The following is a 24072-nucleotide window of genomic DNA, read 5'->3' as shown; positions in this document are numbered from 1 at the left end:
TTTACTGATCAGTAGATGGTAAAAAATATTTTTGCAAATATTGTAATTTTACAGAAATAAGTTTTTATTAGAAAAGAAAACTTTTTTTAAATATAAAACTATAAGAAACTATAGAAATGTATTTGCATTTATTGAGTAATAGAATTGATGCATGTTTCTTTTACTTATAATGACGTACGTAAGCAAGTCAACATATCTATTACACGTTGTAAAATCGATTTTGAACTGATTTCTATTTTGGATTTAAAGGAAACAAACTATCCCATTTTTGCATTCTGTCAGGATAAAGCCCTGTCTTCATTTTTGGTTCTTCAGTGATATCCAGATAGTTATCTTTTTCTAGTAGATATGGATCCCATGTAACATTCTCCGCTAAAGCTGGAGACACCGGCTGTCCGGTTTGAACAAAGTTCGACCACATGCTTGTCATAAGTTCCATTATAGGAATTTCCGGATCATCATTTTGGAGGAATGGGAATTTGACTTTCATAAAGAACAGATATTGCAAATCATCATGATGTGCCACTCCTAGAATGATAAAATAAATAACAAATTTAGATATACATATAATTTATACAGAAGTTAGATAAAAATCAAATCGTGAAGAATAAAACAACAATTGGAATTTTAATCATAAAGTAAAATACAAATAGAAATACCATTTGGTGTAGTTTCGTTCCACATAACAAAACTGTATCGTCCTACGTAGGAAGACATATAAAAGTAAATAGGTTGGTCGGTGTTTTCTGCGATCAATTTTACAGCACGATGCAATGGAAATATAACTATGCTGTCGCTATTGATCTGAAATACAAAACAATTATACATGAGTTACCTAATTTTATTTATGCTGGTACTTTAATTTATCAATGATTGTTCCAAATGTATTATTTTATTTTATTATATTTTTTATAACAATTTACGTACATGTGCGAGACCATCGTAAGTGTCTGGACCGATCGGTTGGTCGCCAAAATAAAATTGGCGCAGTTCAGTACTTATGTTTTTGGATTGAGGTGTATCCCGTTCGTACATGAAATTAATCGGTGCGAGTCTATACCAGTCTTTGTTCAAATCGTTTACCATCGAATCATTCCCGAGTTGATGTTGCTGATTAACGTCTATAAAAAGATCAGCGGAATATATTATATATACTTATTAATTTCTGTATTAATTTCATCATTTTTAACTGAAAAATTGAATGGAAATTACAAAGAAAATATAAATACAAAAGATTCTTACAAGCGACTACACCGTCAAACTCGTTTTTAGTAACTCCTGCAATCAACGGAACCTTGTGGAATTTGCCTTTCCTAATTAAATCAATGGGCTGTTCGGGCAGGAATCTTTCCACGCCGTGAACCTCAGATTCCACTACAGGTGTCCATATCATGATTGGATGACCATACCACTCCTAAAATGCCAGTAGTACGTTAAAAAATATTTGTTTATCTAGTCATTTGAAAATATTGAATCATTATTCTTTCTTATTTTTTTTTATTTTTTATACGATATCATATCGTTTTTCTAAATTTCTATTGTTTTAATTAGAAAAATTATCCAATAAATATTAACTACATAGAAACATATAACATTTATGTTACGCGCGTTACTATTAGTTGGTATTTATTGGATAATTTTACATTTAATAAATATAAATATAATATGAAATATATCACATGTTATACATAACATTTATATTGTTAAGTGTGAAATAATAACATTAATAACATTAATTTTATGTTATTACTAATTGATGTTTATTAAATATATTTAATCTTATCTACTAGATCTCATTTATTAATCTCGTCTTGTATGTAATCTTTCTTACAAAGAAATTGCGTATGGTGTCTGTAAAGTTCTCCACTGGTTTGGAATTCAAGCAGATCAGCATAGAGCCAGTGGTATCGGTTGGACAGTCTAACAATTCGGCTTGCTTCTTCGCCACGTGCAGCTGTTCAGTCGGATACGGTTCTATCATCATCGAGCCGCTCATCATGATCGCCCGATGGAACAATCCTTTGGACATTGGTGAAACCATGTGTAATAACACGCTTATTCCACCAACGCTATAGCCGGATATAGTAACGCTATCGGGATCACCACCAAAGACAGCTATGTTCCTTTGAACCCATCGAAGCGCTACAACTTGATCCTTCAGTCCGACATTACCTGGTGCCTTCGAATCGCCCGTGCTCAGAAAGCCTAATGTGGATAAACGCAAACAAGTTTTTAAGAAAAAAAGTTTTTTTTTTCTTTTTAATTCTTTGAATTACTATAGTGATAACATTCTAACTAATCGTTTTACGAATCATTACCCGAGGAAAAAATATAATTATACATAATTATACACAATTATATAAAATTATATAAAATTATATAAAAAAAAAATGGACATATTTTATATACAATTATATATGTATAATTATATTAGGTGTTGGAATTAATTCGTAGCGTTTTACAAGTGATGGGAAGTACTTTCATTAATGTATTTTTTTAATGCTCATGTGAAATAAATAACATTCTTTCATTAAAAAACGCTACGAATTAATTCCAACACCTAATATATAAAATATATCCATTTTTATATAATATTTTTTCCCAGGTATTTTCCTTCCAACTTTAAATTTCGCTCGAAATTTTATAGATTGCAGTCCGAATTATTGGAAAGATATGTATATAAAACGCGGGATTTTACCTAGTGACGCGAGACGGTAATTGACGGTGACAAGAACGATGTCTTTGTCCAGTAAGTACTGAGGTCCGAAGTTAGAACTTTGGCCCGAGAATAAGTAAAAACCACCGGGATGGAAGAATACTAGTACGGGTCTTTTCACTGGATCGTTCTCCGACGGTAACTGCAATCAAGATAATTGCTCAATTAGTGACTTCATACCTTTTCTAGTGTGAATGTACATCATGAGACTCACTTTCGTTGTATATACGTTCACGCGGAGACAATCCTCCATTATATTCTGTTCGAATAATGCTGGACAGGCAGGTCCTTCTTTAGTCGCATCGAAAACATCATTCCAATCTGCCGCTGGAATTGCGACCTAGACGAAAATAAAATTGAAAAAAAAATTCGGTCTAGTCTGATAAACTTTGGTCTTATTTTTGCTAACAAATTACTAGATCAAAAAATAAAATGCTTTTAATTGCTAGTAAAAATAAAACGTAAAACAAATGTCAATAAAGCATTAATTGAAGAGTAAATCTAGTGCAAGGGAAAACTAACGAATGTGTAAACGAGATTTGTAAGAGGCAAAAATTGAAACATCGGACCGATAACTATGAACTTCAAAAAGCGTTAACGTAGTATAAAATTCTTCGACAAGCACAAGCAGAACGATTAACTTTAATGAAGTGTACACACTTTAAGAAGTGTAAAGAAAAATGAATGAACAAAAAAGTGTGAAAAACATAACAAGAATATTCTATAATATATGATGCTTTATACGATGTGTTCAGAGAGCGTGGTATGAACTACATGATATGTACGTTCGAAATCGCGAAAGGAATCAATGAAAAATCAATTAAACTTCTAATAAAGAAACGTAAATGCCTAAGTAAAATCTCTTCATTTATACTTTTTTGACATTTTGAGAAGTTATCGATTTTCTTTATGTAATTTATATGCACATCACACACAATTTCATTTTATTTCTTTAAATTATATAGATTGTGTCCGGAGAAAGCACATATTGTTATTATGTCAGTTTATTTTTATTATTTATTAGGCATAAAACAAAAATAAAATGACGCAAATATAGTGATATAGTAATAGCTGATAATACGTCTCTTAAAACACGTAGCAATTTCGCATTTGTGGTAAAAGTCTAAAGCTTTTAATTTGAAAGAAAAGTAATGAGAAACTTACTAATACGTTATGAAAATGTTTGTTAAAAAATATTTAAATTTTATTTCATGTTATGTTCGGGAAGCGCTATTGTGTCATTCTATTTTTAGCGTTAAGAGATTAGACATAAAATAAGAATGGAATTATGATGCGATAACGCTAATAACATAGCTTATCAGTTATATAGAAATGTGTATTAAGCGTATCAGAACACTATATACTAGTTATATACTAGCTTATTCTTTATTAAACATTTAGGAAGATATCAATAAGAATTATATAGAATATTGGCATTACTGGGTAGCAGTGATTATTATAATTACTTATTTTAAGTATTAAAAATGTTGTTCAGTGCTCTTAGTATTTGAAATTAAGTAATTAATCATTATCTGTCAATATTAATCCGGAAAAAAAATGTTATATATATGGACATATATGTAATTATATATAATTATATAAAATATATCAATTTTGTATCTAATTATACATAATTTTATATAATTATGTATAATTGTATGTAATTATACATATATGAAATATTTTTTTCTGGGAAGTTGACCAACATTAAATTGGTTGGATTTCTGAAGTGTGCAAAAAGTGTATTGAAATCATGCATTCTTTGCAGAATGCTTTATGAAAGCATTTCGCTAAAGAGCTTCTAGATATAAATTATTGAAGCCGAAAAGCATATCCGAAGTATTTCATTCATGGTTTGTGAAACTTGAACACTTAGGAAACGATAATAAAATGAATTATTGAAGAGAATTGAAACGTAACAGAATGTTACATATCTGCTTTAAGTGGCAAGAGACCTACAATGAGATTTTAAGATAAAACTTAAGCTTTAAGTACCAAGTCGTAAAAAATTGACCGATTATAGTAGAATATTTTCCTCACATTCGATTGTAATTGGTCAATTTTTTACGACTAAGAATTTAAAGCTTAAGTTTTACGCCTTAAAATCTTATTGTAGACCTCGCTTTACAGAGCATTCGGGGAACATGTATAAATATTCGAAAGCATAAATAATCAATGGAAAGTAATTAATTCTAAAGTTCAGTTCCACCGATGTAAGATTAATTTTTAATCTCGGTTTAACTTATACTGTTATACTTCTTAGGTCTGTTTCTACCAACGTAGATTAAATTTAATTTAACTTACTTTTTATCTTTTATTTTAGATTTAAGAATTAGAAAAAGACAAATACTTTGTCCACAACCTTGCTTTAAGAAGTCGTAAGCCGTAGGCTTAAGAAATTAACCAATAAGAAATTGACCAATCACAATCGATTATTTTTCTTATATTCAACTGTGATTAGTCAATTTCTTAAGGCTTTATAGCTTACTGCCTAAAGCAAAGTTGTAGACAAGGTAAACAAATAAATTAAATCGAGATTAAAGTTAATCTATATTAGTAGAAATGGACATTATGTCCGTTTTTATAAATAGTTTAAATTTAATCTTGGTTCAATTAACTCTTCATCTTTTTCTAATTCTTAGAATTATAAAAACACGAAGAGTTAGTTGAACTAAAATTTAAATTAAATTACAATAAAACGGGCATTAGAATTAGAAAAAGATAGAGAATAAATTGAACTTAAAATTAATCTTACATTGGTGTGTATTACATTTCAATTTTTATTTTCGCTATAGTAGAAGATCATTAGAAGTAATAACCATTACTGAAAAGTCACGACATAGTCGAAAAAAAAATAACATGGATAACAAAACGCAGTTATAATTAATAATGTTACTTCGCAATCCTGGCAATATCTGATGCTTTACTTGAAAACGTTGCTGTCCAGTCGGCGGTTCGGCGTATCTCACACCGCGGAAAGAATAGATTTTTTTGCCTAATCTGGAGGTGATGATGGAACCGCGAATTCTTCCAATCGGAGCGATGACTTCATGTTCTTCGCCGGTGAGATTGTCATCGGCGAGCACGACAGCGACGCTCAAGAGGATAACGAACAAGCACTTCATGATATTTCTGCAGAGGAAGACAGTTTGGACTGTCCGAGTTTAATGCAAGTAGGAAACTTACACACGTGAAACCGGTTAAGCACGTTAAGTGCCGCACCAGCGAGCACTAAAAACATCTCAAGGGCACTACGAGGACTTTTATATACCCAACCGCGAGGAGGAAGATGCGCGCGCTTAATCGCAATTGTTTTTCTGGGAAACTTGACTATCATACGAGAATATTTCCCACAAACTGCAAGGCGTACGTGAGGTCATGCGGTTTTGCAATTCAAATATGCACGCGCACGGGATTTTGAACCAAAACGAAGCGAGAATTAATATGAATATCCGTAACGAGATAAATCAGCGACTTGCAAAAATCATCTTTACATTTATCTCCAACGGTCACAGTTCACATCATCGGTTTTTCCTTTTGGCATACATTTTTCAAATGATATAAATGATAATTGCGAGCTGTCTTGAATATTGATTATTATATTTTCCTCAACAATGAGGAAATATATAACGAGCCTTACAAGAAAGATATTATGTATCTACAATTCAATCTTACTACAGGAAAGAGAATGCACAAAATCCAATCACTTTTATTATATTAGCTTTTCTTTTCTCATAATTTTCTTTTACAAGAGCAGAAAGATTTTTATTTTCCTTAAAAAATGCAGAAGCTCAAAAATAATTATATTTTTTAATTTTTTAAATATTTTTTATATATAGATATTTTTCCTGTCTTTTAAATTCTGTTGAGTTGTTTGAAACTGGAGTAATCATGCTGAGAAATTATTTAAGTCAATCTATTATGATAACTAAACTATTTCTTCTTTAATTCTTTTAAGTTTTTGCTTTTGTCTTCCGTACAATAAGTTTTAGTTACATGACCGTAATTTAGATCGAAATTCGCAGCATAGTCATTCAAATCGCTACGAGCCTGTCTCTTTGGTTTAGCAAGTTCACGCAATCGCTTGGGACAACGTCTGTTATTGCTAGCAACGATACGAGCGTAAGTATCTAGAAGAAGTGCCTTCTTGTCAAATTGATGAAATGGAACTTGCTTGCTATCCACTAATTTATGGACTTGGTGTTTACCTGAAAATTTGGAACTTATACAGTTAACAATTGGAAAAAATCATAGGACCAAGAGACAAGTTATTGATATAGATATGAGTAAAAAAACAACTTTATATATTATATTTACTTTATATATGTGTGGATTTATTATAAATAGAAATGAAAATTATATTTACAATCAATTATACAAGATTTCACCTGTTATAGCATTAGTATATTTTGTAGAAGAAGAGGTATGAGATGTTGATGTTAAGTTAGAATCTAATTTCTGCTTTTGTTGGCTGGATTGATTCAGATTGTCGAATATTTGGTGAGCATCAGTTACCTGAATGTATATATTTTAATTTATTATATTACTACATTTTTAATCTTACAAGAATACTACTTGAGACTTATTGCGCCTATCGAGTTGCGTATTAGTTCCTTTTCCCAAATTTTTGCGTTCAAACGTATTTATTGGCCGAGTATCACTATTCATATCGATTTATCCTGCACTATTTTCTTGCAAAAACAATCTGTTTTCAGATTAATAAGAGAACTTTAATATTCAACGTTGAGATTTTTATTAAAATTATGTTATTCGAATTATTAGAGGCGGATTAAGAATCGTGTTAACTTTATAAATTTTGATCCAAATTTAAGATTTGCGTGAATTTTTGACAGCCAAAGCAATGATCTCTTTTCTCGTTCGTTATTCAATTGTAATTTCAATCTTTTCTGTCATCGCGCGTCATTCAGCATTCTACTTCCGATGTTTCGCCATTTGAGAAACAAGCAATACTTTTCATAAAATCTGGATTTATGTGTAAACAAGTTCTATCTCATTTCATGTCTCCTCCATTGATTTTTCTACTCAAGATACTTTATTGAGTAACGAATGGAATAATGTAAAAATACATAGAAAACCTTATAAAGATTTATTATTACAAAAAATGTTAGTGGACGGTATAAAATATACTTACATACAAGTATAGCAAATTATTTTAAATACAATGATCCCTAAAATTACCAAATCGATAAGTTTCTTATATTTGGACGGATGCAACGGCAGCGCTTAGAGATATTGCTTCATTGGACGGATGCAAAGGCAGCAATTATGCTTACATTTATATATTCAACTCCGTCTTTCAGTCATTTGTACTTTTATAAAAATATACATATAAAATATGTATAAAACAATATTTGAATAATATTTAGAATATATCTTTTAAAATATTAGCGATATGTAGCAACATTAAAATATACTAGATTACTAATTATAATATACATGCTGTGCCAATTGATAAAATGTGCTATATCAGATTCGTTTGTCAGATTTCTATTCTTTGATCTCAATGAATTCTCGTTCGAATATTCGTGTACAAGCACAATCTATAAATCGACATTATACTTATCTACCAAATGCGAAAGTGAACGCAATCATAATTATTGTAGCGAACAACGAGTAACTTATCACTGACGCACCTGCGTTACAATCTACGATTCTTCTGGCTCTCATAAAATCTGGCCCGAGGTATGTGCTGTATTCCCGCTTGTCCGACGGGATTACCACCAACTGCTGAGTAGCATCTTGAAAAATGAGATCGCTGTAAGGCGGTCGGCTATAATACATGCTGAAGCTGAATTCATCCGGTTCCTTTCGGCCATAGAATTGTTGTGCGTATATAAATAGATTGATATATGCGTTGATCTGCGTTTGGTTATGGCCGTAATAATCGCCGCGTGTAACTATAGCATTGGCAGCGACTTTGCCTAGATTGCAGTTCAAATAATCTGTTGTTGGGCGACGCGTACCATCTGGGCAAAGCAATTCAAAGTCTTTTATGAAGGTGTTGCGTGCCCAAAATTCTTTACGCTTGCCGTCGGTGTTCTCTGCGACCGTCGTATGCTTCACGAAGGACACGTCACCACCTCCCTCTACCAGACATCTAAAAGCACCTGTATAACCAAAGTAATCCTCGGAAGCGTCTCTTCGGCAATACCGGTAGCTCACCCCGTGGCATAAATCACACATGTTATCATAAGGCACACCTACAAACAATAAATAACTAATTAATCAAATATTAGATGAGAAAAATTTATAAACGCAATTGTTATATATGAAAGAATTTGCTACTTTTATCAATTTATTTTATTTTATTTTATTTTTAAATTGCAAGCTTAGAACAAAAACCAACTTTCTTCATTTAGACCTTTTAATTAAAAATTTTTAGCTAAAATTTTTTGATGTTACAATTTTTATTTTGATATGTTAGAACTTTTTTCAGCTACCTATATTATATTCAGTACTGAGTGCGCCTGGCACGCAGGATTTGCTAAAGTATTCCGCAGCAGCACGCACGGAATCACAACCGTATCCTCTGATCCACTTGTTAGAAATGAGATACGCCATCGGATAAACCCATCCTGCAGCCATGTTGATTCCAGTGTGACAAGTGTTCTTATTTTTTAGATATGTCAGATCTGTATTGTCGTCCTCCTCCTTTGCAACGGCGACAACGTAATAGTCCGGTGTACCCAAATTATACACTTCGGATATAAACGGAATCAATTCGAATTGCAGTCCAGCGGTGTAAACATCACTGGCATCTAATACAGCTACATCGGCAATTCTATCGTAAAGAAAATAAAACTATTAAATATAATTTCATTTCAAAATATATATACGTTTATATGTAATATATTTTTTACGTACCCGCTTCTTATCGACTGCATACAATTTATTTGACTGTGACCTTTATGACAAATTAATTCTGGTTTCAACAACTGGGCTTTTAAGGCGATCTACAAACACAATAAGGGTAATTAAATTAATTAAATAAGAGAAGCGCTACTTACAATGTTTAAAGACAGATTGGAATAATACATCTATATCTAATTTAAATAAATTTCATGTAAAATATATGATTACACGCTGATTATTTTTCAGAGTTGCAACGCAATCAAATTGAAATAATAAGTCCTCTAAATTTTATGCTACTAACATTTTAAAACCTGTAAAGCATTTATTGCGGAAAATATTAAAGACATTAAAATTAAAAATGTTTAAATAATGTTTGAAATAATGTAATGTTTGTAATAATGTATAATGATATTTTAATATATATTTTAATATGTGATATTGTAATATAATCTAAACTGTACCTTCATTTTTATGCATTTTTCCATTTCTGGCTCGGATGTAACGCACAGCGTCATCCGATTTACGGGACAATGATGTACTCCTAATATATGTTCTAAAGATTGTCCTAAATACCCTGTGTATGTTTGATCCTTTTCGGGCAGTTGTACAAAATCACGAGAGGAATCCTAGAAAAATGGCATGCATTACAAATAAGTTTTACATAAACGAATAACAAACAAACAAAACATGAGAATATTAAGACTTACAGAGAATATTAAATTATGCTGCAATCCGTATCTAGGTGCCGATTCATATAATTCAAATATTTCTATCGGTTGCACATTCGCTGATTCAATGTTTTCTCCTTCTCTGTTATAGTAATTGAATGTATCGTTGAATGGCTTCTCCCACGAGTTTAATCCTCCATCTACTCCTCTTCCGTCACCGCTGCCAAATCTTCGATCGTATCTGCTACGATTCCAATGGTCTGTGCCATATTCATTCGGATTTCTAAATCCGCCTCTATTATAGTCACCCTCATCAAATCTGTTGTAACCCGGACGGTTTTCAAAATCTCTCTGATTGCTATCGTAACCTGGACGATTCTCGAAATCTTGTTGATTATTGTCGTAACCTGGACGGTTCATGAAATTGTCCTGATCGCCGAAACGATTAAAATTCGTTGTGCCATTTTTATTCTTGTGCAGTATTCGAGCAGTCTTTTCCAAAAATCGTTGATACCTTCGACGAGTCTCGAAGTTCGTCACCGAAGATGTGACTATCGCGCGAGACGGTACGATACCCCAATTACAAGTACTGTAATCGTCTATGGACTTGCGAATACCGCTTGTACATAGTAGTTCGAATTGTTCTTTCTTCACGGAACCTAAAATAACGAGAATTATAAAATGAATACTTCGAATTTTATTTTCTGAAAATTTCACTTATAGAGCTGCATACTGAAGTCGAATGTCGTCGAAGTCATCTCGTCTACAGTCGTGTGCACCAAAAAGGCAATTTCACCCGCTTCAACCAAGCAGCGGAAAGCACCCTCATATCCTGAGTAAGGATCTTTGTTTGTACATTTGCCGCCGGGTATTTCTCCGATGCACAGGCTACACAAGTGATCAGAATTATCACCTGCAATTGAATCCCTAGATTATAACTGCAGAATGAAAACGTATCTATATTTTAAATCTATTCTTTATCGCTTCATTAGACTGCATTAATATCCATCTCTATCAATGTAGATTAACTTTAATCTTAACTTGCTGTTTATCTTTTTCCAGTTTTAAGAATTAGAAAAAGATAAAGATTAAAATTAATTAAGATTAAAGTTAATCTACACTGAAAAATTCATGAAATGGTTTATTTCATTTTCATTAAACTTCACACACACATACACACACACACACACACACACACTCATATGTACATACATATATTAATATTATATATGTATATATTTAAAAAATTTTTTAAGTATAAATGTATACTAATTCAATTACAAAGAACAGATTCTGGTTTTATGTTAAACTTACCAATTGGATTGTTTTTATCAATTAATGAGTTTACTGCACAACTAGGCCCAAAGAATTTAATTGTTGATTTTACATGATTATTACAGTCAATAACTTCCATTCCTCCTTTCTTCATAAGCTGATAAAAATACATTTTATTGTATACAAGTGTATTAAAAATTTTTACATTTGGATACTTTGTGTCATTTGGATAATTTTTAAATTTTACTCACACTATTAATGGGAATAACCCAACCCGCTAATGTTCCAACACCAGCAAAACAGCCCCTCTTCCCTCTGAGATCAGACAAAGACTGTACATCAGGCAGAGAGCCTTTTTTAATCACTGCGACAGCATATTGATAATTTACGCCACTTTCATATATTTCTTGCATTATTGGTACAAGACTGTGATATCGTCCAGCTATAAAGACCTCTCCAGCGTCTAATGTTGTTATCTGAGCCTTCTCGTGGTCCAACATGGACATACATTCTTCTTTGTTGAAAGCTTGCTTGCATTGCACCGAAAAATAATTATAGCCAAAAGATCCTCTTTCACGATCAATCGCTCTGGAGAAGGCCTGACATTTGTTCTGCTCGCCTTCGGAGACTGTACACCACGTAAGTGTGTTGTTGATGTTTTGGCCTATCAGTTAATACATACAATAATTATAATTAATTAATACAGTAACAAGCAGTTAATATATGACATAGCGCATTTTACATTTCAACATTCTATAGATCTGTTCTTTGTGGCTGAACTAGTATATACTTGCATTTAAAATGAAATAGATATATAAATACTTAAAGTTTGATGAAATAAAATAGAAAGATTTTCAGTGCAGTCCAGTGTAAAGAACAGATCTCAGATACTCCCCATATTATAAATAAAGTTAGATTGCAAGTTGGTGCAAGTATCATAATGAAACATAAAACAATCAGATTGAAGATACGTTAATTTGATATATATATCTATAATCTATGTATAAGCATGATTATTTTAGAGTATTCGATTATTTTAAATATTCGTAATTTGATGCGCATTGCGAAGTGTATGACTGTGTACTACGATGCGATCAATTACTTTAGCTTCTGCAATGTCTAAAAAAAATGCATTACCGTAAATTTGATGTAACTCTAAACAGCACAAGAACAGTAATAACGTGTAATATTGGAGCCACATCTTTTGTTTAAACGAATTAATTACACACGGACAACACCCTTAACATGACTACTCCGCCGAATCGTAACGAACTACACCCAACCCTACAACGCGATTGACGTAATCCATTCATTGAAGGAGGATAGAATGAACGATTCGACTTATGAGTTTGTTCATTTTAATTGCGCTCGCTTTGCATTTTTTTTTTTATAGCTAGAGCATATTTTTTTCTAGTACATATTAGAAATGTAAAGAAGATAAAGGAAGGAGAAACATATTGTAAAAAAGCAATGAAAGCTACAGCTTAAAAAATAAATTTGTTTCTTGCAGATTTATCATGTTACACTTTCTGCACTTAAAGTGGAATAAACGAGAGAAAGGAGAAAGAGGACAAGGTATAAAAAACAAATCTAATCGTAAGATTTATTCTTTTATCTCGGTTGAACTTTTTTTTCGCACTTAAAATAATAAAATTAGTTTTGAAAAGTATAATTACAGTGGAAAAAAAAAGAAAAAAAGTAAAAGTATAAAAGAAACTCAACAAAAGAACAAATCTTGGATTTTCCTTTTTATCTAATTTTTTTAAGAGAAAGAAGGGAAGAAATAAATATCATAAAAAATTCAATTATAAGAACGAATCTAATATTTATTATTTGCAAAGTTCTTTATAGTATATCTATCCATTTTAAGTGCAGGAAATACGATATGGCATAACGAACAGACCCTCTCAATGGAATTCCGGAAAATGCGGAATATGCACGAGCATCAACGGTGCAAGTTGGAGCATCGGCGCAAAGTGACAGCGAGCATTGTGATCTGTCAAGATTATCGAAACTGTCAAGTTGCGACGGCGAGTTTCTGCTACAAAGTAACATGAACGATCAGAACGATTGAAAAAGACATGAATTCGAGCTGTGATTACTGCGAGCAACGCTAGAGTACAACTAGAGAAATTGACGATGCACGACGAGTCGCATACGCGAGTCGGATCATTACGTGATGCTCGCAAGTTCACAAGAGACGTGTGCACTTTGCACGAATACGACATTCACAGAGCAATTTTGTCATACGAGCTATAGTGCAACGAAAGACACTTCGTATTCTGATGAAGAAGCATTGAGCAGACAGCTCGTGCACGAACTCGGTCAAAAGAGAAAGATTTGCGATGTCGATGGCCTTTTAAAGACATGCCGCTTCTCATGAAGTACTTCACAACAATTCTATGTCAGAATATTTATTTGATTATCAATTGCATTATTAATCACCACTATAAAAGTAATTTTAAGAATAACATTGTGAATTATATTGTTTTTGGGCTTGCCTTTTTTCGCTACGATTGAGCACTTAAAATTTTCTAATAATAATTCTCCTTTCTGAAGAAAACTTCTCTTTTCCAAGAAAGAAGATATGTCACTAATAGATATCAGTGGAACATTAAAGCAGTATTTTTTTGTCAATTAATTATTAATACCTGCAATCTATATTTTATATGAGATAATTTCTGCAAACATTATTTAGCATGGATAATATTTGGAAAAGCACAAGATTTAAATATATCTTTGCTTGCATCTTGATCACCTTCGTCACGTCATGTATAATTAGCATATCTCCCATCAGTATCGGTTAGTTATATTAACATATTGAAAAATATATTATAATATATTGTAATAAAATGGTTTTTTTAAATGTGACTTTATTATTTCAGATGAGTGCAAGTGTGAAGCAAATGCTCAATCAAGTCAACATCTCAAGCAAATAACTGATGATATCAATGGACATAAAAAGAAAGCTGAACATCAATTGGCCATACTAGTGCCATTTAGGGATCGCTTTGAAGAATTATTAATATTCGTACCACATATACAGAAATTCCTAGACAAACAAAATATAGATTATCATATATTTATATTAAATCAGGTATTGTAATTCTAGAAAACCTTGTAAGCAATTAAAATACTACTTGAATATATATTTTATATTTAATTTTTTTTTTCCCAGGTGGACAGATATAGATTCAATCGAGCATCCCTTATAAACATAGGCTTTCTCGAAACAGAGAAAGCGTTTGATTATATTGCAATGCACGATGTAGATTTATTGCCTATGAACGATCAGTTATCGTATGCATATCCAAGTGCAGGACCTCATCATATATCGTCACCAAACTTGCATCCCCGATATCATTATTTTACCTTTATTGGTGGTATATTACTTATTAAAAGGTATATTTAAATTGTAATAATAAACAATGATATAAGTTACATTAGTTAGATCGCTAGATAAATAAATAAAATAAGTAAAGAAGCGCCAAATACAATTGAAGCTGAATCTTAGTAATAATAAATGTGAAATTAAACCACAAAGAGATAATACGTTGTTCATTATTGTTGAATATGCATTTTTGCAGGGAACATTTCATACAAGTAAATGGAATGTCCAACAAATATTGGGGATGGGGTCTCGAAGATGATGAATTTTATGTTAGACTGAAAGAGGCTGGCTTGAGCGTCAGTCGTCCACAGAATATATCAACAGGAACGCATAATACATTTAGGTCAGATTCATTTTATGAGACTTTGTTAATTTCTGTATTCATCGTAAGATATTAAATAAAATTAGATATAAGTTAACACTTATCATTGCATGCAACACTACTTTATCAAGTGTTAATGTGAAATCTGTATTACAGGCATATACACGATAGAAATCATAGAAAGAGAGATATGACGAAGTGTTATAATCAGCGAGAGATTACTAGGAAAAGAGATCGACAAACTGGCTTAAATAATGTCTCATATAAGATATTGGATACAATCAAGATGACTATATCAGATACTTCCCTAACAGTTATTAATATCTCTCTGCTGTGTGACAAATCAAGTACACCTTGGTGCGAATGTGAGAAACTAGTCGGATCGAAGGATCAAGGGAAATCGAAAGAAAAAAAGAAAACTAATAATAATAAACTCGCAACTGGATTGTAATTATAATCTTACAATTAGTAATTTAATTGTTGAAGATGTTATAAATGTACTCAAAAACAATCTTCACATTCTTCCATTTTTTTATGTATTCGACTTAAATACAAATAAAATAGTTCCCTACAATTCGTTCTCATACATTGTTTATATAGAAAATTCTATTTATAGTACAAATTATTTATATATATATATATATATATATATATATATATATATATACATATATATAAATAATTAATAATATATATATTAATATATATAATATATTAAATGTTTTATATAAATCTATTAAAGAGTTTCATTAGAAAATCATCAAAATTATTTAGTAAAAATTGTTACTAAGAATGTAAATTGACAAATTATTTGAATATAAACATTTCCATAGATGATTATTTCACGATTTATTTCATGATAAATGATTATCTATTTCTGTTATATGGTAATTAGATTGCATTTTTGTATTTTGGCATTTTTTTAAATAATGGTTTATAGCTTCTTATATAATTTCTTTATAATTCCGTATGCTTCTGCATGATTTTAGTTTCTAGATCCATATGAAGTTTTTGTACAGTTCTAATATGTTTCTTTATGTGTTGTTCTGCAGTTGAATTTTCTAAATCATGAAGTTGTTTTTTCTGTGCTGCTTCCAAAGCTTCCTCTGCATGTAAATGTCGTAGCTTAAGTAACCTTGATTCATAGTGTAAAAGTTCCTCCTATGCAATATAAATTCATTTTGATGTAAATATAATCGAAATGCATTCAATTAACAATCTAAATTATAAAAATTTTGATAATGGCTTTCTGAACATTTATCATTTAACATCTATAATTATAGCTTATAATTATTCTTATCTATATGTATGAAAAAATGAGATTAAATTATAGTTATTATTATATACCTTTAAAGACGCTAATTCTTCAGGAGAGAATTTTGCTTCCAGTGCAGTCTTCCATAATCCTTGTACTTTAGGTTCTATAAATTCTTTATAATTTGGTCCTTTTGCAGTGAGTCTGTCTAAACGATCAATTCCGTTTCTCAGCTCCAAATGTTTATCTCTAAATAAAAAAGAGAAATTATTTTAATATTAAAGTTCATTTATCCTGCTTTGACTCGTAGCCTTTATCATTTAATTTGTTTTAAAATTTTGAGTCTAAATATATTGATTTTTATTTTTAAAAATAGAATCAATTGAAAAACTAGTTCATACACACATATACACATACATATATCTTTTATAACATATGATAATACCGAAGTAAATCTGCCTTCTCTATTTGACTTATTTTTTGATCTGGTACATTGTTTGATAATTCCTCCTGTTCTTCCAACTCGTTCCAGCTTTCTGATTTAAGATGTAAAATATCTAAAAATATTAGACGATATATATATATATATATCGTCTAATATATATATATATATATATATATATATGTATATCTATATCGATATATCTATATAAATATATATATATATATATATAAAATATAAAAATAACATTTTAATTTAAATATATACTATATATGAACGTAAAAGACTAACTTTCAGACTTTTTTGAATCTTTAAACTCTTCTTTCAATAAACTTATATATTCGTCCACTTTTTCTTGATGATGTTGAAACTCTTGTTTTAAAGTCTCAAGTTCCTCATCTAAAATAAAAACCGAATTATAATTTTAAATTAAATTTTCTTATAAGATACTTCTATTGATGTAATATCAGTAATTTAAAAAAACACCGGTAAAACCAGCCATTTCAGCTTTAGCCCATAATTTGTTCAGTCTTATATCATTAAATACATCCTTTGCAACATAATTGCTACCATCATTTAGCGCTTTATGTGTTTTAAGTAACTTTGGATCTTCAGTATCAGCAAAATGTTCCAATAGGTCATATGTGCTCATTATTCCTTTGACAAAAAATTACAGAAGATTAACTAAACAATAAGATTTAGTAAAACAATAGAGATAAAAGTAAATGGATGACAAAAGTTACCAATGAGTTTTTGTCTCAGATGTGCCTCTTCCAAGCCATCAGAATCCTTTCCTGCAAACCTGAAATGCTTGTAGGCAATTTCTTCTTTGTCATGAATCTTTAGATCGCTGAAGATCGATTGCAGCTTGCTATCAGTTAGACGCTGAAATAAATATTCACATGTAAAATTAGAAATAAGAGAGTATAAATGTAAAAAATATCTATACTCTAAATTCTTTGGAATAGAATTTCACTCTAAAGAGTGAAAATTGAGTCTTGAAAAAAATGGGTCAATTTTCAGTCTTTAAGAGTCATCAGATTCACTTTAAATTTTAGAAAGTATATTTACTTATTTATTATATTTATTATATTTTTAATTATATTCTATGTGCGATTCTATGTGCAATCCGTTACTCACATTTTTGGCCTTAGCCCAAAGCACATTCAATTTTGCCATCCTGAATGGCAAATCCAAGTCTCTGAGAGACGTTGGGAACTGCGAGGAATCTACATATTTATCCTTATTTGCCTCAGCGGAGTATTTGTGGTATTTATTCTCCCCTATACTGGTATGAACCGACAGACCCAGATTTATTAAAAGAATGAATTTTGCGTTCAGAAAGATCATTTTTGCGTTTTATTCATTAACGATTGCATGAACCACGTGATACACGATTCACAAATGATACAAATAAGTGCAAAGTTGCAACGTGTCAAACGAAATTGACACTGCACACTGTACGTACTTATAGACGTATACCAGAAAGAAGCCGCGTTTAGGTCAGTCAGGTGACACGTAAGTTAGGTTACGTTCGTTTTGATTTGGAAATATTGATTGGAAATTTGAATGAAGCTGCCCGCGCCTGATACGTTGAACATAAGTTTCAGGAATTAAAGAGTTTATTCTCACGGGAAACCCCGAATGTCTGCAAGTGTCTTCCAGTGTCTTCGATAAAATGTCGCCAAAATTAAAGGTTGTAATTTAATATTTTTTAAATTTGTTAAAGAGTCTAACAAACACACTCTTGCTCGACAAAACGATGATTTAAAATTACACGCTAGAATACAGCGCAGAGTGTAAAATATATGTGTTTTTAAGAGCATTTTTGTTTAATAAATTGTATTATAAATTGTATGATAAATTATACAATATACAATTATACAATATATTCTGACATTTACTTGAATTGTCAAACATTTGTCTTTCATGTCAACAGGAGAGTATAACTTTTGTGGTGAATGTTGGAATTGTCCAACCTGGGACACAGAGTAATTCGCAGCTGTTGGACAAAGAGAAGTTTATTCTTAGACATATTATTCAAAAGAAGGTACGCTTCTTTTTGCCATAGTATTAAAGGATGTTTCCATTTAATGACATAAGTTGACACAAACATCATTCTATCTTTCTTGACATTCAGTGAAAAACAATAATGAATTTGGTTGTTGCATTAGTTATATACCAAGTTATTTACATTAAAAAAACTACTTTATATAAAAATCTAAATGTAATGGTGTAATATATATGATCAGTCTTAATAATGAAATATATGTATATTTTGTAAATAATATGTGATAATATCATTATATTGAATATTTAAAATGTTATATGTTTAATTTTATATATATTTAACTTTGTTAATTTCATATATAATCACTTTTAATATGCTATTTTAATATGTACTAATCTAAATGTAATGCAAGTGACTAAATTTAAAAGATAGAATGGCACTTGTACTAACTTGTGTTACCAAATGAAAAATATTCTCTCGTATCTGAGTTTCTGTTAATTATGAGCATACTGCGCAGATATTTCTACGTCCTAAGGATGAAATGGGAGTGATATTGATGGGCTCAGATAGTAGTACAAGCGACAGTATTACAGGATTAGATAATGCACAGGAACTATGTAACATGCAAATTGGAAATTGGAATTTGATAAAAAGCATCGAGAAATTGCAACCCACAAATCAGACTTGTTCTTGGATGGATGCAATTTATGCTGCAGTCGAATATATTAAACACGAATGCGTGTAAGTGTATTTAAATATAGCGTAATGTTAAATTTTAATTATATTATTTTATTAATTATTTTATTAATATTATATATTATATTTACTATGTTTCTTATTGCAGAGATAAATGTGAGAGGAAAATAATCCTGTTGTCTTCTTTCAATGAAGAGGAAAATGTTGTTGATATGTTTCAGGCAGAGGATATAATAGAGATATTAAATTCAGAAGCAGTTTCACTCATAGCAATGTATTGACTATACTGTAATATAGCATTATTTTAATTATATTGTTAATATTAGTAATAGTAATAACAGATGAAGCTTAGATTAATGTTATGCATGAAGTTAGAATAAAAATATAAAATAGAATAAAAAATTTGATATATTATAGTGGAGAAAGAGCATTACATGAAATAGATGAAGATTCTCAAACACCCAGTGAAGCACTACTTATGAATGTTCTACAACAGGTAATTTAGACAAATGTGTGGACATTATGTGTGATCATTAAATTACAATAGATTATAAATTTTGCATCTAATTATATAAAATGTAATAATGATCTAATAAATATGTATATATGTATATTTATTTATTATATTACTATATTTTATATATTAGGTGTTGGAATTAATTCGTAGCGTTTTACAAGTGATGGGAAGTACTTTCATTAATGTATTTTTTAATGCTCATGTGAAATAAATAACATTCTTTCATTAAAAATGCTACGAATTAATTCCAACACCTAATATATGCATATATATATATATATTTTTTTTACAGATTAATGGTCAGTATCTCACATTTGAACATGCGATGTCAGATGTGCGCTTCTACAAACGGCCATCTACTAAACCGCTTCCGTGGCGTTGCCTGATGGAATTGGGCGAATTATGCATACCGATCGCAGGAATTTCTAAAGTAAAGTTCTAATATACATAAAACATTATTATATCTCTTTTGCGTATATATATATATATTTTACGTATTATTTACGTTATAAGATGCCGAGTGAGGTGAAGTTACCGGAAATGGTATTGATGGGTAAGACAAGTATGTCCAATACACCCGATAAAGAAGTGCCAATTAAGAATGTCGTACAATGGATGGACAACAATAGAACTATTCACACAGAAGAAGATATTATCCGTGGTTATGTATACGGTGGCAAGGCTATTCCTGTTTCGGGTAACTTTTGTTAATTTTATAATAAAAATGTTCTATATATAAGTTCTGATGACTCATGTGTACGTGTCAATTATAGATGAAGCTAAGAAAGCCATGACTCCCAAAAACAATGAAAAAAGTTATAAGATTCACGGTTTTACAAAGAGAGAAAATGTTGCTATGGAATATTGGCTGTCGGATGGTTCTTACGTTATTGTACCTGCTAACGAGGTAAATAGGATTCTTCTGTTATGTACAAGATGTAAATACGGCTATTATACAGTGTTCAAAAAAGGTACCAAATTTTAGGAATTGTAGATTCGTGAAAACAAACTGAAAAGTCTTAATAAGCAGAACTCTAAAAACTATTTTTTCCGAGTTATAAAGCAAAAAATAAATTTAATTACAGCAGATATTCAATGTGCCCTTCGTTTATTTCAATACATCAATACATTTTTTCTTTTTGAAAATCGAACACGGTTAAAGATTCTAGGTTTATCTCAGATTTGTTGACAACGGTATAATTTTATATGTCAAAACTAGATACTGTTAATGATACACGGGCATTCGTAGATAAATTGACATTCACTGAACAGAGAATTGAAAACTGTTATCAACAAGTAACGAGCTTAGAAGCTCGTGGAGAATGAACAGTTGTGTAAATATGTTTACATACTCGAAATGAATGGATTATTCATTACAATAGAAAATGCTTTATAACTTGGGAATAAATGATTTTGAAGTATTGTTTATTAAGATTTTTCGGTTTGTTTTCACGAGTACTACATATTCCTAAAATATGGTACCACCTTTTTTGAACTCTGTATAATAGCCTCACATTCAATGATGTAACAGTAAAAATGAATAAGAAATTCTTTTACAGGCAGCGAGTGCGCCATTTTATAGTCTAGTGCAAGCTATGGTTGACAAAAATGTTATCGCGATAGTAGAGAAAGTTTATAGAGCAAATACCGAAGCTAACATGGTGGCACTATTTCCAAGTGTTGACGTAGAGAATGAACCATGGGTAAGAATATTCTCTCCATTGTTCCTTATTTTGTTAATGCTAATCAGATAATTTTTATAACAGTGTCTTATTGAAATTGGTTTGCCATTTGAGCGAGATTATGGAGCAATAGCGCAGAAACCATTGAAAGGCATGACGAACCAACTGTCGCAGGAGCAGGATAACGCAATAGATGATCTGTTAAGATCCTTAGAATTGCCCGATGCGTAAGTATATAACATAAATATAAATATGATGTATAATGTATATAACATAAATATAAAATATCTCCAGTGAAAAATTTTCTTATATTATTTTCCATAATATTCTTAAGAATTTGTTACATTTTGTGAAAATTTCTAAAAAAATTTATTATTTAAAATTTATTGATTAAAATTTTTTCAGATTTTATAAGTTTTCTTTAGAAATTATAGAATAAGAAATCTTAAAAATCTTAGAATATTTCAAAATTTATATAATGAAGAATTATAGAAAAAAGATATGTATGTATGTAGACTTTCCCAGAACACTTCAGAAAATTATTTTAATTCGTATAAGTGATTTTAGAAATTTTCTAAAAAATTTTAAAATTATACAGAAAATCTGAAAAATTCTAAAAAAAAAATTTATCGAAGGTATCCAATAAATTAGAAAGAACAAAGTTATCATATTATATTTTTTGCAATATTTATACAATATTGTTCATTATCTATTGAATTTTTATATCAGTGCCGATGATGATACAATCAGTAGTAGTGAGAAATATTTACCGGGATATATGCCAGATCCTGGAACGCAACACATGTGGGATGTATTAACAGTTCGTGCGCTTAATCCAGATAAACCGTTGCCGCCTATCGCCGACGATCTATTGAATCTTCTAGAGCAACCCGAATTCATAAAAGCAAAATGCAAACCAGTGACCGAAAGAATCAAAAACTTGTTTTTCTTAGAGAAAAAGAAGCCGTTTAGGAAGTGAGCATATTCATTTGAATCAAATTAAAAAATTTTCTCGAAATGAATTAACACTAAAATTATTCGATTTGATAAATGTACATTTTTAGGCGTAAAATAGAGGATGATAATAAACAATCTGATGTTAATGATGATGCGCCTATGACATTTAAAGAAGAGCAAAGAGCCACTGGCAACAATGATATAGACGATATCTCTGATTTGTGCAGTTTCGATTTTGATGATATTGTAAGTACATAAACTCTCATACTATGTAAATGCTTTATGAAATTTTGAATATATGATTTTTTATATCCAACAAACTTCTTTAAAGATACAAATATTCTTACAGGCTGATATATAGAAAACTGCTGGCAGTAATTATTTTGGCAATTACGTTACAATACTATACTTCTTGGATCACGTCTTTATACACACTATAATCAACGATTTAGAAACCATTTAATAATATATTTTTGAAATACATATTGAATTAAATGAAATGCATTTTAGATTTAATAAACAATAAAAGAGTGTAATATTAATATTGCAGTGAGAAATATATAGAATTTCTTTTTTCTAGAATTGTTCTTATTCTTCAGTATATTTTCTCCTGTCAAGAGTAACGATGACATTATCGTTAACGAATATGTTTCGTATTCGTATACGATAACGAATAGGGAAAAGTCGAGGTCACTCACCCACGTAACGCCTACCTTTTATCCTCGACTTACCAAAAATCCGTTAGCATCTGAACATTATACTATGCTTAATAATTGATCAAAGATTTACTGAATACAAGCAATATAATATTCTAAAAAAGTGAAGATTTTTATCAATATTTCATAACATAACTTTCATCCAAAAGGAAAACAGTGGTGGTTTGGTAATTAATATTAAGTTTGAAAAAAAGAAATTTTAGATTTTTGTATATTAATGAATATTATATGTCCGTTTGCGCATGAACGTCCATTGAAATTCACGACAATGTTAAGTAAAACGTATAATTAAATTTGTAGATTAATTTTTATAATGTACCCTTTTGATTTACATGGCTCTTAAATTATCTCATCGATTCGATTCGCGAAGATGATGCGTGGCATTTCATGCCGTATCTATAAAAGGAAAAAGATCTGGTACGGCAGAGGTAAGGCTGATTACCCATGAAACGCGCGATTCCCCGATGATTCTCGCATTTGAAGCATCCTGTACTCAGCAGCGAATCAAGACAATACAAAGCCTTGAATGCGATATGATTTCATGATGGGAT

The 24072-nt window shown here is 30.6% G+C and overlaps 5 protein-coding genes across 6 annotated transcripts; 2 read left to right on the top strand and 3 right to left on the bottom strand.

Moving 5' to 3' along the window:
- Positions 1 to 40: 40 nt before the first annotated feature.
- Positions 41 to 6009, bottom strand: LOC105152213 (esterase FE4). Its single transcript, XM_011066350.2, has 8 exons — positions 5644 to 6009; positions 2931 to 3056; positions 2699 to 2858; positions 1832 to 2205; positions 1243 to 1414; positions 928 to 1121; positions 660 to 804; positions 41 to 528 (listed from the first exon to the last, which is right to left on the bottom strand). The coding sequence occupies exons 1-8, from the start codon at positions 5839 to 5841 to the stop codon at positions 233 to 235; spliced, it is 1665 nt and encodes a 554-aa protein (XP_011064652.1). The 5' UTR covers positions 5842 to 6009; the 3' UTR covers positions 41 to 232.
- Positions 6010 to 7013: 1004 nt separating this feature from the next.
- On the bottom strand, positions 7014 to 12924 carry Tsf2 (transferrin 2). 2 transcript variants are annotated; one of them, XM_011066349.2, is made up of 10 exons: positions 12670 to 12924; positions 11784 to 12196; positions 11572 to 11689; positions 10991 to 11170; positions 10297 to 10916; positions 10051 to 10215; positions 9602 to 9690; positions 9178 to 9518; positions 8371 to 8937; positions 7014 to 7231 (listed from the first exon to the last, which is right to left on the bottom strand). In XM_011066349.2, the coding sequence occupies exons 1-10, from the start codon at positions 12731 to 12733 to the stop codon at positions 7224 to 7226; spliced, it is 2565 nt and encodes an 854-aa protein (XP_011064651.1). In that variant the 5' UTR covers positions 12734 to 12924; the 3' UTR covers positions 7014 to 7223. The 2 variants fall into 2 exon arrangements, with proteins under 2 accessions (XP_011064651.1, XP_011064650.1); XM_011066348.2 differs by lacking the exon at positions 7014 to 7231 and having other exon boundaries at positions 7810 to 8937; positions 12670 to 12872.
- Positions 12925 to 13423: 499 nt separating this feature from the next.
- On the top strand, positions 13424 to 15819 carry beta4GalT7 (beta-1,4-galactosyltransferase 7). Its single transcript, XM_011066347.2, has 5 exons — positions 13424 to 14334; positions 14418 to 14629; positions 14711 to 14934; positions 15120 to 15266; positions 15402 to 15819. Exons 1-5 carry the CDS (start codon positions 14232 to 14234, stop codon positions 15694 to 15696), a joined length of 981 nt encoding a protein of 326 aa, XP_011064649.1. The 5' UTR covers positions 13424 to 14231; the 3' UTR covers positions 15697 to 15819.
- On the bottom strand, positions 15675 to 18344 carry LOC105152209 (alpha-2-macroglobulin receptor-associated protein). The gene is made up of 7 exons (XM_011066344.2): positions 18083 to 18344; positions 17686 to 17827; positions 17429 to 17599; positions 17234 to 17341; positions 16946 to 17057; positions 16593 to 16749; positions 15675 to 16406 (listed from the first exon to the last, which is right to left on the bottom strand). The coding sequence occupies exons 1-7, from the start codon at positions 18290 to 18292 to the stop codon at positions 16203 to 16205; spliced, it is 1104 nt and encodes a 367-aa protein (XP_011064646.1). The 5' UTR covers positions 18293 to 18344; the 3' UTR covers positions 15675 to 16202.
- Positions 18345 to 18552: 208 nt separating this feature from the next.
- Positions 18553 to 23387, top strand: LOC105152210 (DNA repair protein Ku80). Its single transcript, XM_011066345.2, has 13 exons — positions 18553 to 18638; positions 18882 to 18992; positions 19471 to 19694; positions 19798 to 19923; positions 20067 to 20145; positions 20459 to 20596; positions 20680 to 20863; positions 20940 to 21073; positions 21726 to 21869; positions 21933 to 22075; positions 22578 to 22823; positions 22913 to 23051; positions 23155 to 23387. Exons 1-13 carry the CDS (start codon positions 18621 to 18623, stop codon positions 23164 to 23166), a joined length of 1698 nt encoding a protein of 565 aa, XP_011064647.1. The 5' UTR covers positions 18553 to 18620; the 3' UTR covers positions 23167 to 23387.
- The last annotated feature ends 685 nt before the right edge of the window (positions 23388 to 24072 follow it).

This window comes from Acromyrmex echinatior, chromosome 1, assembly GCF_024713525.1.
Source record: "Acromyrmex echinatior isolate Ae372 chromosome 1, ASM2471352v2, whole genome shotgun sequence".
NCBI classification, from domain to species: Eukaryota; Metazoa; Arthropoda; class Insecta; order Hymenoptera; family Formicidae; genus Acromyrmex; species Acromyrmex echinatior.
This window is presented reverse-complemented; position numbering and strand designations above follow the sequence as displayed.

Excerpts from the sequence above, each read along its gene's own strand:
- LOC105152213 (XM_011066350.2), bottom strand. The coding sequence starts at position 5,841 with ATGAAGTGCTTGTTCGTTATCCTCTTGAGCGTCGCTGTCGTGCTCGCC. Across the intron at positions 3,057-5,643 it reads CTGGACAGCAACGTTTTCAA|GTCGCAATTCCAGCGGCAGA; the intron begins GTAAAGCATCAG and ends ATTTTCGTCTAG. Across the intron at positions 2,206-2,698 it reads TTACCGTCTCGCGTCACTAG|GCTTTCTGAGCACGGGCGAT; the intron begins GTAAAATCCCGC and ends TATCCACATTAG.
- Tsf2 (XM_011066348.2), bottom strand. The coding sequence starts at position 12,733 with ATGTGGCTCCAATATTACACGTTATTACTGTTCTTGTGCTGTTTAGAG. Across the intron at positions 9,691-10,050 it reads AAAAATGCATAAAAATGAAG|ATCGCCTTAAAAGCCCAGTT; the intron begins GTACAGTTTAGA and ends TTGTGTTTGTAG. Across the intron at positions 9,519-9,601 it reads ATGCAGTCGATAAGAAGCGG|AATTGCCGATGTAGCTGTAT; the intron begins GTACGTAAAAAA and ends TCTTTACGATAG.
- beta4GalT7 (XM_011066347.2), top strand. The coding sequence starts at position 14,232 with ATGGATAATATTTGGAAAAGCACAAGATTTAAATATATCTTTGCTTGC. Across the intron at positions 14,630-14,710 it reads ATATATTTATATTAAATCAG|GTGGACAGATATAGATTCAA; the intron begins GTATTGTAATTC and ends TTTTTTTCCCAG. Across the intron at positions 15,267-15,401 it reads GGAACGCATAATACATTTAG|GCATATACACGATAGAAATC; the intron begins GTCAGATTCATT and ends TCTGTATTACAG.
- LOC105152209 (XM_011066344.2), bottom strand. The coding sequence starts at position 18,292 with ATGATCTTTCTGAACGCAAAATTCATTCTTTTAATAAATCTGGGTCTG. Across the intron at positions 17,828-18,082 it reads TTTGGGCTAAGGCCAAAAAT|CGTCTAACTGATAGCAAGCT; the intron begins GTGAGTAACGGA and ends TATTTATTTCAG. Across the intron at positions 17,058-17,233 it reads AGATTCAAAAAAGTCTGAAA|ATATTTTACATCTTAAATCA; the intron begins GTTAGTCTTTTA and ends TAATATTTTTAG.
- LOC105152210 (XM_011066345.2), top strand. Across the intron at positions 19,695-19,797 it reads TATATTAAACACGAATGCGT|AGATAAATGTGAGAGGAAAA; the intron begins GTAAGTGTATTT and ends TTCTTATTGCAG. Across the intron at positions 22,076-22,577 it reads TCCTTAGAATTGCCCGATGC|TGCCGATGATGATACAATCA; the intron begins GTAAGTATATAA and ends TTTTTATATCAG.